Below are 14,379 nucleotides of genomic sequence, written 5' to 3' on the forward strand. Positions count from 1 at the left end.
CTGTCAGAAGGACACGTGGGATGCTAAGTCTGTTCTTCTCCTACCGAGCCCCTTAAGGCAAAACAAAGTACATCTCCGAACAACACACAAAGAAAGCATCTTCTCTGATACAGCAGTTACACATTTTCCATCACCACTCCACGTTAAATGAAGTTACTTTCATCAGCGGTTTGGTTTATGACAATATCCCGTTTGTGATGGGAACCGAGGTTTAAATTTGTTCTTCAAAGGACATTTTCCAAAGGTGTGTTGTAGAAGATACTGCACGACGCCCACAGCTACTACCTTCTCGAAAAAGGCAACCAACTTCTGACAACGAGCAAATAGCCAATCAGAAGGCAGCGTCCGGGTCTGGGCGTGCGCAATGTTGTTTTCAGGCGTTCCGCCACTTGACATTGCACGTGAGGCGACGACAGGCTATCCGCTTATAGCTGCTCTATTCAGCCACTTATTTAGTAGATTATTGATAAATAACAGCAGCAACTAAGGATATTTTTCGTCATGGAATAATGCAGAATTGTATAGTAATCTGTGAAAACCACGTTTTTTATTTCTGCCAGCAGGTGGGGCTTTTGAACTCTATTAACAATGACGTATATGTTTAAGATAGAAATTCAATACAATTCTCATTTGGATGCAGAAATCAAAATCAATACGTCGACACCAAAAATACTTATTTAAACACTCTTTTATTTTACAATAATACCGTCTGTGTGGGACAGGTAATTCAATTATTACATATTTTCAAACAAACAGGCACATTAACTCTTTTTGTGGCTTATTCACCTATATATTTTAAAAACCGTATTCTCTATCCCTGTAGTGCTGATTCAGAGTAAGCACTGCATTAATTACAACACCTTGCACATTTGGAAAACCAAAACTTCACATATCTTTAATTTCAACCAACATATAAACAGTACAGTACACTACCTTACAGGTTTGGCGAATAAAAACCAGTGTTCAGTGCATAATGTGCATGGCATGGGAGAAGATACATTCATCACCAGGTTGACCACAGCTGGCCGCTTCAGTCCTCTGTGTCGGAGCTGTCCGCTGGCTCGATGTTGTGGGTCAGCATGTAGTTGTCCATGTCGATGGAGGGGCAGTTGTGGATGGAGTACCGCAGACGCTCAGCGAGGATGGCCTGGCTCGTGTAAGGGGGCAGGCGAAACAGGAAGAAGCAGGTCTGTGCAGTAGGGAGGCCGTTGATAGGCTGAAGGAAATGATAGGGAGGACACAAAAAAGTTGATTGGTTGTACTATTGATATGTTTGCCGATGTGAAATGGCTTGTTATTTCATTAGCGATGACCTCACCCTATCAACCTTGATGATTTGGAACTTCTGCGTGATATCTGCTGGGTTGGAAGGCAACCTGGACCGGCCAGAGACGAAACGGAGGAAAAGCACTCTCTCCTCATTGGTGAACTCCTCCAAGCTTTGCCAAAACCAGCCAATAAGCTGGTGGCTCTCGGTGATGTCACGGTAGCGCACCAGCTTCTTCAACATCTCAACAGAGACCTCTGGCAGGCCACAGACCAGCTGCTCCAGCTGCTGTGCTGTCAGCAGAGAGAGGAGGGGCACAGGGATGATGGTGGACATGCCCTCTCTGACTGCTGCCACCTGGACACAACAGAACAACGTCCGCTTTGATACTTCTGAGGACGAGATAAAGGGAACACCAACAACCGCACAACAGACAGTCTGTCTAGTGAGCACTAATGGAAACTGGTGGGCAGACTGGTGTTTAAAATGGATGAGTTTCAGATACAGTAGGGAGAAATACACACTCCATTTTATTGTACAGTTAAACGGTCTATGTAGGTCAGGTCTCTTTGGTGAATTTAGATGGTGGAAATCTCATATTTTCGTAAACCAGCCACTCTGATACATTTTAAAGAAATAATATGCAACAGTTTGCATGCATATAGGTTATGTGGATACGTGTGAACAGATCTGCTGAATTCACCAAAATCAATCTCCAATATTTCAAACCTGTGAATCCATTTCATGGAGCCTGTAGTCCAGAGCTCTCTCAACATATTCAGTCCGGTTGGCGAAGGTCAGGGAGATGTTTTGACCTCCAGGAACTACAGGTACCAGCCTTCCATCTGCACTGTGGGCCATAAACGAGTCCAGCGGGATCATCTTCATCGGGAAATATGGCAGGAGTGGAAAAAAAGAATAGTATAGAAAAACTAAGTAAGTCATTGGGAAACAGAGAATGAAAAGGTAGTAGGTGAACGTGCATAGTATCTCACCACATGGAAATTATCCTCTGTGATTCCACTGTTGTCCAGCCGAAGAATGCCTTGGAGGGTGCGGTAGGTGAGCAGGTCCACCTCCTCCAGGTCCGGCTCTCCCAGTGGCATCGAGCAGAGCTGTTTCCACACCCAAGGAGCCAGATGCAAGTCCAGAGGTTTCTTGGTGCGGATGGCCACAGCCATGAGTATACCCAGGAAGCGAAGCTGGACCATGTGATCCTCTGAGAGTGCCGCTGGGTTCAACAGGAACCTTTCAGGGTACACATCCAATGCCAGAGTTAAAGAGGATTTTATTTTATTTGATGTTTTGGTTACGCTTTAAAAATGTACTGATTCTGCTGGTGACGAACGAAAGATAAGTACAAAATGTGCACCTGTCAGTGTTACTGCCCACATCGGCAAAGCTGTTCGGAGTATGAATCAGAAGATCCACCACACCAGACTGCAGCTCCTGGTGAAAACACATTTTATTTGGTAAATTTACAAGCAGCAGAGAATATTCCAGGCTGCATTTTAGCGGTCTCTGTTGCTCTTCGACCTTCTCTGCGTGGTTTCCATCCTACCTGGCACATCTCCGTTATGGTGTCATCAAACACTCCTCCGGCATCGTCAGCTCCCTCGCCAACGAGCTTGACCTTCCAGGCCCGCGATGGAAGCCGCAGCTCCAGAGGATTCAGGCTGACTACTTGCTTGGCGATCTGCACAAAGATGGGCTTGCTCGAACGCCCTCTGTGGAGTGTCAGGGAGAGGATCAAAGTTTTGATAAAAAAAGAAGAAAATTGCAATATAAAGAACAGATGGAAGTCTTGAAATGCAAATCAGTCCTGTTGACCAGTTGGAAATGCAGCCAGTTATTTTTGATTACCTCCTGTCTCTCCACCAGCTGACCCCTGAAGACTGAATATCATGGTCTTCCTTACCTTGTGGAAATCCGTTTCACAGTGATCTGTGGCCCATATGTTTTGCCCTGGGTCATTGTCCTGCCAATGGAGCGCACTAGAGGCAGAGTGTTGACCTTGGGTGATAGAAGACCTCTGAGATCACCCCGGATGATGGCTGTCGTCCCTGAACTATAGCGTGACGTGAACACCTGGATAGAATGCAGGACAGGGAATGAAATAGGAGGAAGTGAACAAGGCATTACAATGAAATCATGACAGCGAGGCACAGAGAAGGCTACAAGCCGTAAGTGAATAATTATTAGCAAGGGCAGAAAATTAGAACAAAGATTACCGGACTCTTGGCGTCCAGGTTGAGCAGCCTCCAGGACTTGTACATGAGATCAGAAAAGTGGTAGAGTACCCGGAGGCGCATGCTGAGGACATCAGGGCTGCAGTCTTTCAGAGTGTTGTACTGGGGAGGAACTAACTGGGGAAGGCCTAGCTGGAAGCTTCCAGAGCCACCTGGAGATGAAGGTGACAAATGGAGTCTCGAGTGTATTGCCTTTCATGGATTATAGCGACAAAGAGTATTTGTACGTTGAGTGTGTACCTGAGTTTTTCAATGAGGTAGAGGGGGTGGTCCATGCTGAACTGTGGCAGCGGCCAGCGGAGATCTGTCTTATGTTTTTCCCCTGGAGGGTTGCTACGAGCGTGGGCTCTTTCACTGGGTTTGAGTGCCCAAGGCCAAGCTGGAAAACACATACATCATCAACAATTGTGCTTCTGACATGCAATGAATGCACACTTCAGATTGTTGAAGTGTATGATGTTATTCTACATGATGTTGGCTACCTGTCCCTCACTGTTGCAGCCCCAGGCATAGACGTCTCCAGTGGAGGACAGGGCGAGCACATGCTCACAGCCCACAGCAATGTCTTCTATGAACAGTCCCTCCAGGGACGGCACCAGCTGGGGGCGGGATTTATTCCTCAGCATCGAGTCCGGCAGGCCGATCAGACGCTCTAAGGGACAGAAGGAAGCCAAATAACACATTGGCATATACAAGTGTGCTCAAAAATTAAACGAAGACAATTGTATATTAATTTCTGCATGCAGCTTTCATTGCGCCAAGTAAGTTGGTGAATTGATTTAGAAGAGAACATTCCCTCCCTGTCACGCATTTAACACTCTTTTGCTAACCAGAACAATTAATTACTTAAGTACCCAATGTGTCAGAGTTGGAAAGTTCAGGCTTAGCTGACTAAGTTGTAGCATCAAAAACAAGACACTGTGGCAGACAGTAATACAATAGTTGCACTTTTTAGATGGAAATACAAACTAGATAAAATCTTGATGTTTGTGGGTTTTTTAAGGATCAATTTAAGAATTTCTGATCGAGTAATCTACATCTAAAAAAAATGCAGCACAGTTATGACATAAGTAAGAAACACTGTAGGTGTCTCAAAAGTAAAATGGAGACAGAGTACAACAACACAATTCCACAATCCACTTTCACAGTAAAACGTACCTTGTCCAAATGTGTAAACATGTCCATAACAGGCCAGCGCCACAGAGAACTGAGTTCCGCAACTGACCTTCTTAATTCCCCTGTTGCAAAGCTGCTCCACTTTCTGAAATAAACAGCCAAAAATAATATTTCATCCATATTAAATAAAAGCACTCAATTAAGATCAGTGAATAAATACTTTAAGCAAGGGATACAATAGAGGGAATAACAAGCAAGTCGTTGGTATTCTCCATAACCAGGTAATCACATAAATCAATCGTGTTTTCTTTTGAGGATTTCTGAATGTGGGCCTTTGCCACCATTAACTTACCTGAGGGTAGTATTTCGCTGTAGAGGAACCAGTTCCCAATTTGCCATAATCCCCATCTCCAAATGCCCACACAACCATTCCATCGAGGGAGAGCACGAGTGTGTGGTTGAGACCACATGACACCTGAGAGAGGTAATGAAGTTATATTTTCCTATTTCACTGTGGAAACTGTATTACCATCCGAGTTCGAACAAACGCAGTCCATTTCTCACCTGCCCCACATGATATCCCTCTAGGGCAGCCACCCTTTCAGGCAGCATCTTGTTGGATGTTGACCTTTGACCCAGACGACCAGACTCACCACTGCCGAAGGTGAACAGTTTCCCATCTGCTGTTACCACAGCTGAGTGCCGGAAACCACAAGCAAGCTGGGAAGAGGAAGAAAAGCCATATGGACATTTAAAAAAACAGAGATGAATTGATTTGACACTTAAACTTTGTTCCTATCCCATCGGAGTTCAAAGCAGGTTTATCTACCTGAACGACCTCTTCTCCTTGTAAGGCCTCTATCTGTTTAGGTCTCCTCTGCCTTTCACTGTTGCCGTGGCCCAGTTTTCCAAAATCTCCATCCCCCCAACTGAACACCTCCCCAGTCTCAGTCAGGGCCATGGAGTGTCCATCAGATCCACAGGACGTCACCAGCTGAGTCACCACATAACCTGCCCACAGATCAGAGAGTCAGTGAAGCTCAACAACGAAAACTAAGAAAAAGAAGCCACTACATTAAATTGAATTACTGCAATATGTTGCAAATACTAGAAAAACATTGTTTGAGGCCAACATTTAAATTCATCACCTGGATGAATACTGTACCTTGAAAAGCAGAGATGATAGTGGGGACATAGAGATCATCAGAATTCCCCTGACCCAGTCGGCCGTACTGCCCTTCTCCTACAGCCAATACTGTCCCATTGGACTGAACCAGGAAGGAACAGTTCTGTCCACACACAACCTGAATGACAACCCGCAAAAGGGAGGGACAATTACAAAACAGTAGAAATCATGGACAAAGATTGTGTCCTGTGTAAAAAAAGTTTCTACCTGTTGGGTCTGTAACAGAGAGGGTGCAAGAGTCGGCATCATGAGGTTGGTTCCCATTCCTGCCAACTGTCCGTAACGTCCGTTCCCCCACAAGTAGACCTCACTCTTCCCCCCTAGTTGCCAGTCCTAAGACACACAGCAGGTTAAATAGGAATGACAATATACTACAACACGTGAGGGAGAGAAACATAATTTAAAGACTTTATTGTGTTTCACAATGGCTAAACTGTTACCTCTGGTCTGGTGGTGGCCCATGACATCAGCTGTTCATCCATCCTGAAGCTCCACTTACTATTATCCTAGTAAACAGATAAGTCTTGTGTATAACTTGTGTATATTGCAGTCAATTCAGATTGCTGAAACATATCCAACCATTTCCGAAACAAACAATAGCTCAAAGACGGCTGTCACTCACTAGTGCCTTGCTGATTTCAATGACATCCCCCTCCTGAAACTCGGAAAGATTGAAGGATTCTGGGAAGGCAGTACCGCTGGCAATAGCCTCAGCGCTGCGGACAGTAGTGGCGTAAGTGGCGAGCCAGCTCCACTCTGACGGGCAGGAGTGGGCATCAGGACTTGTGTGGTGTGGAGGCCGTGGGTAACGGCACAGGTGTTTCTCTAAGGACAATCCCACACTCAGGGAGGCCAGGCTCTGCAGAAAGGCACTGTGGACCAGCTGGTCACCGGCCGCCACATGGGTCTGCAATAAGAGACGAAATTCTAAATATCTGTCTGAGCTGAAGCCCACAAAACACAATAACAACTTTAAAACATAGTTTCAGTACTGACCCGCTCATAGCTGTACTGCTCCTGCAACAACAATGGCAGCCTCTCCAGAAAGACGGACAAACAAGGTGCTCGATTTAGACCCAGGATGTTCTGGCTTCTGAGGACCATACGACAGGAAGCTAGCACGTGATTTTCACTGATCCAGTCAGGGGTGCAGCAGATCAACAAAACATCCTGGAAAAAAACACAATGACAGAAAGGAACTGTAATGTGACACAGGGAAGAGAAGACTTTTTGCATCTCCTTTCATAGTAATAAACTAAGAAATAACACTAGTATGGAATAGTAGGAAGAAAAGCACTGTGATTTTTTGAAACGTCTGTATGCTAAATATGAAGTTAAAGTTTGAATTAGAATTCAAAAAGGAAACAAGTCTTAGTAATCAAGTTATGAGTGATCCAAATTACCTTTGACCTCCCAAAGCAGGCAGCGACACCCAAATCTGGTACCCAGGTAGTGCTGACGACCGAACCCAAACCTGTAACAGTCTGCAAGACTGAACCATCCTAGAAGATGCACAGAGATGCAGGAGGGTTAAAACCCTGAAATGAGACCTCTTGACAGATTTTAATAATACACAATCATGGTTTAGCTGCCTGGTAATGTTGATTGTTAAGAAAGGAATATTTTCACTGACTTCAGGTCAAGGAAACAGTGAATGTTGTTTTCTGACCTGTAAGGACCAGATGTTGAGCAGTCCCCCTATCCCTCCAGAGACCAGAGCCAGTCCACTGGAGCAAAATGAAACCGACTTCACTGCTGTGATGTGGCCACGAAGCACAAACGCACACTTTGCACTCTCCTGCTGTAAAAAGAAACAGAACTGGATGATTATATCATCTTAAATCAGCGTGCAAAATCAAACTAAATGAATGACTGTCACATATAATCCAGATAAGCTTTTATCATACTACAATTTTAGGATATTTGTAGAACTAGGGCTGCAAAAAGGAGCCCCAACCTATAATCCAAACTGACCTTGACATCAGTGCTTTTATCTTGGCGTTGAGAGCTGTTCAATGTGTTGGGCAAAGACACAAAAGTACCGCCCTGTGGCAGTGTCCAGACATGCACAGAGCCGTTCTGACAACCTCTATAGAAACATGGAAAGAAGGAAATGAGAATGTACAATAAACATACCCACATTAATTTCAAGGTAATTAATATATCCGAGAACAGAAATCCTCCTACAACTAGATTTCCACTAATTTATTCTCTTTCTTTGTACTGTAGGAAAGAAGCAAAACATTCAACAGAGAAAGAAGGAAGGATTAGTCATGTAAACTTACGCAGCTACCATGAGCCTTGGATCAGGTGCTCTGCCAGCGAGTGGGCACCATTCAGCGACGTTAACGGTGCTGGAGTGAATGAGGGAGTGGAGGGTCACCCAGTTTCCCCCAGAGCGTCCCAGTATCTTCACGACCTCGGACCTCCCCAAACAGAGCAGTAAGTGTCCTGTTGGGTCCCATTTTAGAGAACCCACACTGTCCTGAAGAGGGAAGTGGCCAATAAGTGGAAAATTATGTACATTTTATGTCACAAATGTCTGATTTCGGTGTTAAGTAAATATTTGTGGGGTGTTTTTTGTGCTCTGGAGTGCAGTTTGCAGACAGACCTGAAAGACAGACAGCACTACAGGCTGCTCGTTCTCATAGCTCTCAGTTGTGGACAAAAGGATCATTCCATTGGGGTAGCCCACTGCAAAAGGCTTGTCCTCACTGTGCCAGGCGACACACTGGGGGGCTAGGAAAGATGGGAGGAGAAGATCAATCTCTTTCCAGAATAGTTTCACATTTTGAGAAATAAATTTGATCTTGATGAGACTTGGATACGAAGATTGATACCACTCAATTGTCTGTGTAATATTAAGCTACAGCAAGCAGGCAGTTAGCTTAGCATACGGAAAGAGAAAGAGGGAAACAGCTAGCTGTACAAACCTAACAAAAAAACCTCCAGGAAGTTACTGTGTCCAGTCGGAAAATAGTTCCAGCATGTACACTGTGAACCTGCTACTTGATGTTTCTAAATTTCTGTTTGTGAACATATTAAACAAACAAAATATCATGTGTTATTGTTAGCTTTAAACATGCTGGTAGGTGGATCTTTTTTCCCTTTGCTTTCTAACTGTATGGTTAGCCGACCTAATCATTCGCTGGCTTTAGCTTTATATTTACTGTATAGACATGACGTGGTTTCAATCTCCTTATTTCATTCTTACAGAATGAAAGAGCAAGACGTTTTAAACAGTAAGAGTGTGTGTGTCACAGTCTCCTCACCCTCTTTACTGTGGCAGCGGGTGAGTTCGGTGCTCACTACATGCAGGTCTATCTGCTGCATATTGACCTGCAGCCAGCAGAGAGAGCCATCCAGCCGCGCCACCAACAGACTCTCCGCAGGTCTGTTCTGACAGGTCAGTGACTGGTCAAGAACCGACAAGCTGAAGGTTTGAGCCCAGCAGAGGGCCGTGACCCGAGACACCTGAGCCTCCACATGACAATGAGATCCTGAAGTAACACAAAAATGTAAATTGTAGAAAATCACTGTGCTAAATATTGGGCATATTACAACTTTTTGTAAATAGTTAAGCAGCAACATTTCAAGTTACAACCGAAAAAACGGCACACGCCACATTAGTAAAGAGACAAAAGTCAGACTTACCCCTGATGTTCATGATGGTGATGTGTTTGTTATCTGGGGCAGCCAAAAAGTTTCCCCCTGTACTCCAGTAGACAGGAGACATGTGATGACATCTACCGGCCCTCTCGCTGCTTGATCTGTCCATCTTACTGGAGAGAGGGAGAGTCAGAGGAAGGAAGAGTTTACAACTACAAGTAATCCACGTTCTTCAATAGAATAGTAACCCCTCTACTCTTCAGAAATGTCTTGGTGTGTTGCTTCATCAACAAGAAACAAGAAACTTTTCACTATGTCCATTTGGCTAAAACTACAGTAGACTTGCTAAATTAAATATTCTCAGATATACAGATAAAATGTATGTTTTAAAAGTTAGGCAGTAACCTGACCTTTATCTGTTAAACCAAAGGTATGATGATCTATAAAGATCTAAGCTTACATTTAAAAAACGTTATTACAAGCTAAAGCACGGCAGGCATGATAGTCAAACAATTATGTCAAGTACAAGCACCCAACACATGAATAGCCCTTCAATTCACTGGTATAAATATGACTGGATATTCTTTTAAAATTAGCATGCCACTGTAAAACCCTCACTGGACAAAACACTACTGAAACATGGAGAAAAACCTGGTAATGCAGGAGAAGGTGGTGTGTAATTCCACAGTGGTCTGGCTGATGCTCCACAGTTGCACCACCTTGTCCTGGGAGCAAGTAGCCAGCAGATTCTGGTCACTGTTCCAGGAACAGCTAGTCACCTGAACAGAACAGATACGATTGAAAGCTGAATGTTATTTTCACCTCTCATGACAGGTTGTGAAATACCAGGCCTGTTCCCACTATTACTGAAATGTACCAGGAGCCAAGCTCGCCAAAAGTCCAAGGAGACTGTTTCTCACACCGTTTTGAAAGACCACCACTAAAATAATCTCAGTTTTAGTGGAAAGTAGAAATAAGCATACACATTTTTTTCATGAATTATGGATGGCCATGGTTTTAAGAAAGTTTTGGAGCTAAAGATGTTTTGAAAAAGTCTTTAAAAAACATCTCATCTTTTTGTGAGAATAAAGGAAACGCCGTTTGGTCAATTAGATTACAGCAAAAAGGGCTAACAGAAACAATACATATCCTGTTTTTAAAAGAAGAAGTTCTAACGCGGATCACATTGTGAGTCCTTCACCTTGTTGTAATGTCCTTCCAGCCTCTTGAGAGAACTTTTGCGCAAGTCGCCAGCCAGGTCACTGTATGTTTGGGGCCGATTAGGGCCGTCCCTTCCTGTGGCAGCCAAAGCCTGCACCAGCTGCTTTGCTGCCCACTGGCGGTGTTTACTGGTCAGCCTCGCAGACAGGACACATGCTGCCAGTGCATTAGCCAGCTCCAGAGGGCCCACTCTGGCACTCAGGTGGGGTAAAGCGGAGGGAGGCGAGGACGAGGAAGACACCCCATGGTTTCCTGTGTCTAGGTCACATATGTGGAGGAGAGCTACGATGAATAACCAAATCACAAGATTTCAAACACTGTGATAAATGCGTCCTCTCACCAGTCGCCTCGTGCTCTGCCTTATCTGGGCCGTGGCAGTTAACGCCCTTTTCGGTGAGCAGGGACACCAGGTTTTGTGTGACCAGGAATGTAGGAGGCGTCTGCTCATTGTAGTCCTTCTGTTGCTGGGCTCCCTGGGCTGCAGCTGTTTGGCTGGAGTTCAGACAGCTTCTCTGCTGCGGGTCACTGATGGCCCCGATGTTCACCCCTGTAGCTGCTGCCATCAGGTCCTACATACAGGCAACCATATCAAAATATAATTTAGAACCTCCATTCATTTGCTAACAGTTACATTTTTTTCACAATTCTATAATCCTTTCAAGCCAGGATAATAACATAATTAAATAGATCTTAATTTCATAATGTATAATTAGTAAGGATGAAAAATAAATCAAATTGATGAATTACTAAAAATGTTAAACTGAGAAAACCAGTGATATTTGAGCAGGTTTTAAACCAATAAGCAGTCAGACTGAACACTGCAATTAAGTCATACAATTATAGATCCATAAAATAGCTGATATGACCTGCCTTTTATCTGTTTTTATTTATTTATTTATTTTTATTGTCTTTTTTTACTCCTCCATCTTTTAATGTGTTTTTACTGTGTTTTTTAAGAGTAGAGCACTTTGTGACCTCTTTTGTCTGTGAAATGTGCTTTATAAATAAAACTATTATTATTATTATTATAAAGGAAGGGTAATTTATTGATGTATTAAAACAAATAATAATGTACTGTTAACAAAGACAAATGTGACACTTTTTGATATAGAACTGCTATTAAGAATGAGTTACTATGATGTACATTTTAGATAATGTCTCCCAGCCTTAGTAATTAGCATGATACAGCATTCATAATTAGTGTATTAAATGAGGAAAACTGACCCGAGTGCATATTGCCACAAGCTGCCTGTAAGCAGTCGGGCTGTGGGACACCACACTGCCGATGGCTGAGGTAAGAAAGCTGAGGCAGGTGGAGCTGTTGCGCTCTGTCGCCAGCCCCTTCACACCCGACTGTCGGTCCACACAGGCGTGAGCCCTGCCCCCTGCAGCGAGAGTCATCAAACGAACCAGGATACGGATATCTGCCAAACCCAAGGACTCTAGGCCGTTAGAGTGGCTGCACACTGATGCACTGGAGAGGAAGATTAAAAGAAGATTATTTTTTTAAACCACACCGAATTGAGGGGAAAACAATTATCTTAAAGGCTATATATTCTGGTCAAATGTACCTGGAAGCAGTCTGAGACAGTGCGCTCATCACCATGCTGTAAGCTAGCAGAATCTGGGCTGTGGAGGTGACTCTTCTTAAAGCCTTTAGTCTATCATGAGAGTCCCTCAGTGATACTGCCTGCTGTCCAAGGCTCAGAGAGGTCTTCTGCTCAACAAGGGCATTTCCTGGTGGGGAGAAACATATATCAAAAGGCATGCTACTTTGCTGAATTGTTGGACAAATCCCTAATTCACCTTGCTAAACTCACATTTTTAAACACCATATCATGTGCATGTAGAAAAGTCAAAATAATGGATCAAATGGGAGAACTGGGAGTACTTTGCTGTGTGCTTCAGATGCCCAGCTATGATGAATGAGTGATGAGTCACTATGCTGCAGTGAGTTTGACTGTGGTTGGATTCTCCTGCTGCCAACAAGCACAGAGGGAATGTGGGTGGGTGTTACAACAAGTGGGCTAAATCTTTCAGCAGAGATAAAGTTACAGAAACATCCAATGCAACATGAACAAGAGGACAGTTAGCTACAGAGACACATAGCCAGCAATTACATTTTAAGAGGTGTGTGGATAACATAATTTGAATTGTAATTGGATTTGTGTCACACTGTCCTAGACTCAGGGCAGATCTGTAAAAAAGAAAAATCTTGCAGAGGCAATGTCAACGGTGTGTATTTTGTTCATATCAAGATCTGTATACTGAATGAAACTTTTTCTCACCACATAAGCCATTCCATGCTTTACATTTTTACAAATATAATGTTTTTAAATAAACATGACATCTATTTTTAACAAACATGAATTTCACTTGCATAGACCAAACAGTCTATGCGAAACGGCACACAGTGTACTTGTCAACGTCAAGGCCGCGCCCCTTTGTTTGATTTTTTTAATTATAAATGTGTATGCATTTATTTCTTTATTCTATGTATAGTATCATCTTGCAACCTTGTCTAAAACTGAGCATTCGCAATATATTAATAAATAAAGTTGATCGGTCCCATTCCAAGTGGATCAATGAGCCAACAGTCATCAGATATTGCTTATTCTGACATATACACATTCATTCTATACAACCTGATAATCGCCAACAGTTTGATCTAGAACAGGTGAGATTAACTTGGAGACGACGTCTGATGCTGCTATACTGCAAGACTTTACTGCAACACCCTCCCACTGAAGCTAACTATACATCAGCAGTCACTGTCACCAGCATCACTCAGCGATTTACTGCACTGACAGCTAATGTTCACCCTGGATCCTATTTATTTGTTTCACGACTCGCTACACAACAGCTTTTTCCTGTTTCTCTCCTTAAGTGACAAGCCATCCTTCCCCTAAAAGGGGGCATGGCCTTGGCGATTGGCGCATGATGACGCAATGCCAGTCTATTGTCCTTGAAACAGCCCCTGCTCTGCCCTTTAAACAGGATACTGCATGTCTGTTCCTTAATGAACATGCTTGCATAAAACTGTTTTTTTGTAATTTTGTCCTTTTTAATACTGCACCATAAATGTCATACATCCTATGTCAAAGCACTTTTTTTTTTTTTTTTTTTTTTTTTTTTTTTTAAAATCGCGTTATCTTTTGCAATTCAGTTTTAACCATCAACACTTTTCTGAAATATATATTTTGAGACACTTTTGAACTCAAAGTGACTAGAATGCATATAGCAAATGACAGGACTATGGTCTTTCTATACCAACACTTGGTACCTTTGGAAGCTGCCGCTCTTGTCGGGTCAGCTGAGCTGTAAACCAGGGCTCCGAGGGGATCCGGCTCAGTGAAGGCAATGGGGTCTGGCACCAGCTTATTTTCAGTCAGCCCCAGTGGTCTCAACAAAAGCCCAAAGTCCTCCAGTCCCGTCAGCTTGTCTGCGTCACACTCGTCTCTGTGGCTAATTTCCCAATCATCTGAGCAAACACAAGCATCATTATTATAATAAAATGTATTGAAAAAAATCATTGTAAAAAATGTAATTGTTCTGTTGTACAACTGTTATTTTATGACCTTCCGTACCATCAGACGTGCTGTCCAATTGGCCAATCAAATCAGATGTCAGGCCTTTAATCCTGAAGCAAAAGAAAGACAAATAACATTCTATGCAATCTACTTTCACCAAATATAGTCTATAAAATCATGAGAACTTGTCTTCAGAGCATC

General features: G+C 43.3%; 1 protein-coding gene across 1 annotated transcript in view; it reads right to left on the reverse strand.

The window, feature by feature from the left end:
- Positions 1 to 682: 682 nt before the first annotated feature.
- The window catches only part of LOC306751674 (putative E3 ubiquitin-protein ligase HERC1), a gene marked incomplete at its 5' end in the record, with an annotated part of 36,416 nt that continues 22,719 nt past the window's right edge, over positions 683 to 14,379 (reverse strand). Inside the window, 33 exons of the mRNA XM_079235288.1 lie at positions 683 to 1,216; positions 1,319 to 1,624; positions 1,997 to 2,149; positions 2,263 to 2,515; positions 2,640 to 2,716; positions 2,829 to 2,994; positions 3,186 to 3,355; positions 3,499 to 3,668; positions 3,757 to 3,895; positions 3,999 to 4,168; positions 4,675 to 4,777; positions 4,985 to 5,107; positions 5,197 to 5,352; positions 5,462 to 5,643; positions 5,798 to 5,936; positions 6,026 to 6,151; positions 6,259 to 6,324; positions 6,441 to 6,725; positions 6,815 to 6,988; positions 7,222 to 7,320; positions 7,488 to 7,619; positions 7,793 to 7,907; positions 8,104 to 8,303; positions 8,430 to 8,557; positions 9,091 to 9,318; positions 9,473 to 9,600; positions 10,079 to 10,206; positions 10,629 to 10,906; positions 10,989 to 11,217; positions 11,873 to 12,122; positions 12,220 to 12,385; positions 13,932 to 14,129; positions 14,236 to 14,288. Coding sequence (XP_079091414.1) covers positions 1,031 to 1,216; positions 1,319 to 1,624; positions 1,997 to 2,149; positions 2,263 to 2,515; positions 2,640 to 2,716; positions 2,829 to 2,994; positions 3,186 to 3,355; positions 3,499 to 3,668; positions 3,757 to 3,895; positions 3,999 to 4,168; positions 4,675 to 4,777; positions 4,985 to 5,107; positions 5,197 to 5,352; positions 5,462 to 5,643; positions 5,798 to 5,936; positions 6,026 to 6,151; positions 6,259 to 6,324; positions 6,441 to 6,725; positions 6,815 to 6,988; positions 7,222 to 7,320; positions 7,488 to 7,619; positions 7,793 to 7,907; positions 8,104 to 8,303; positions 8,430 to 8,557; positions 9,091 to 9,318; positions 9,473 to 9,600; positions 10,079 to 10,206; positions 10,629 to 10,906; positions 10,989 to 11,217; positions 11,873 to 12,122; positions 12,220 to 12,385; positions 13,932 to 14,129; positions 14,236 to 14,288 — 5,476 coding nt within the window. The 3' untranslated portion in view covers positions 683 to 1,030. The remainder of the gene's footprint in view (positions 1,217 to 1,318; positions 1,625 to 1,996; positions 2,150 to 2,262; positions 2,516 to 2,639; positions 2,717 to 2,828; positions 2,995 to 3,185; positions 3,356 to 3,498; positions 3,669 to 3,756; positions 3,896 to 3,998; positions 4,169 to 4,674; positions 4,778 to 4,984; positions 5,108 to 5,196; positions 5,353 to 5,461; positions 5,644 to 5,797; positions 5,937 to 6,025; positions 6,152 to 6,258; positions 6,325 to 6,440; positions 6,726 to 6,814; positions 6,989 to 7,221; positions 7,321 to 7,487; positions 7,620 to 7,792; positions 7,908 to 8,103; positions 8,304 to 8,429; positions 8,558 to 9,090; positions 9,319 to 9,472; positions 9,601 to 10,078; positions 10,207 to 10,628; positions 10,907 to 10,988; positions 11,218 to 11,872; positions 12,123 to 12,219; positions 12,386 to 13,931; positions 14,130 to 14,235; positions 14,289 to 14,379) is intronic.

The sequence above is a fragment of the Taurulus bubalis genome, assembly GCF_910589615.1.
Source record: "Taurulus bubalis genome assembly, chromosome: 19".
Classification (NCBI taxonomy): Eukaryota; Metazoa; Chordata; class Actinopteri; order Perciformes; family Cottidae; genus Taurulus; species Taurulus bubalis.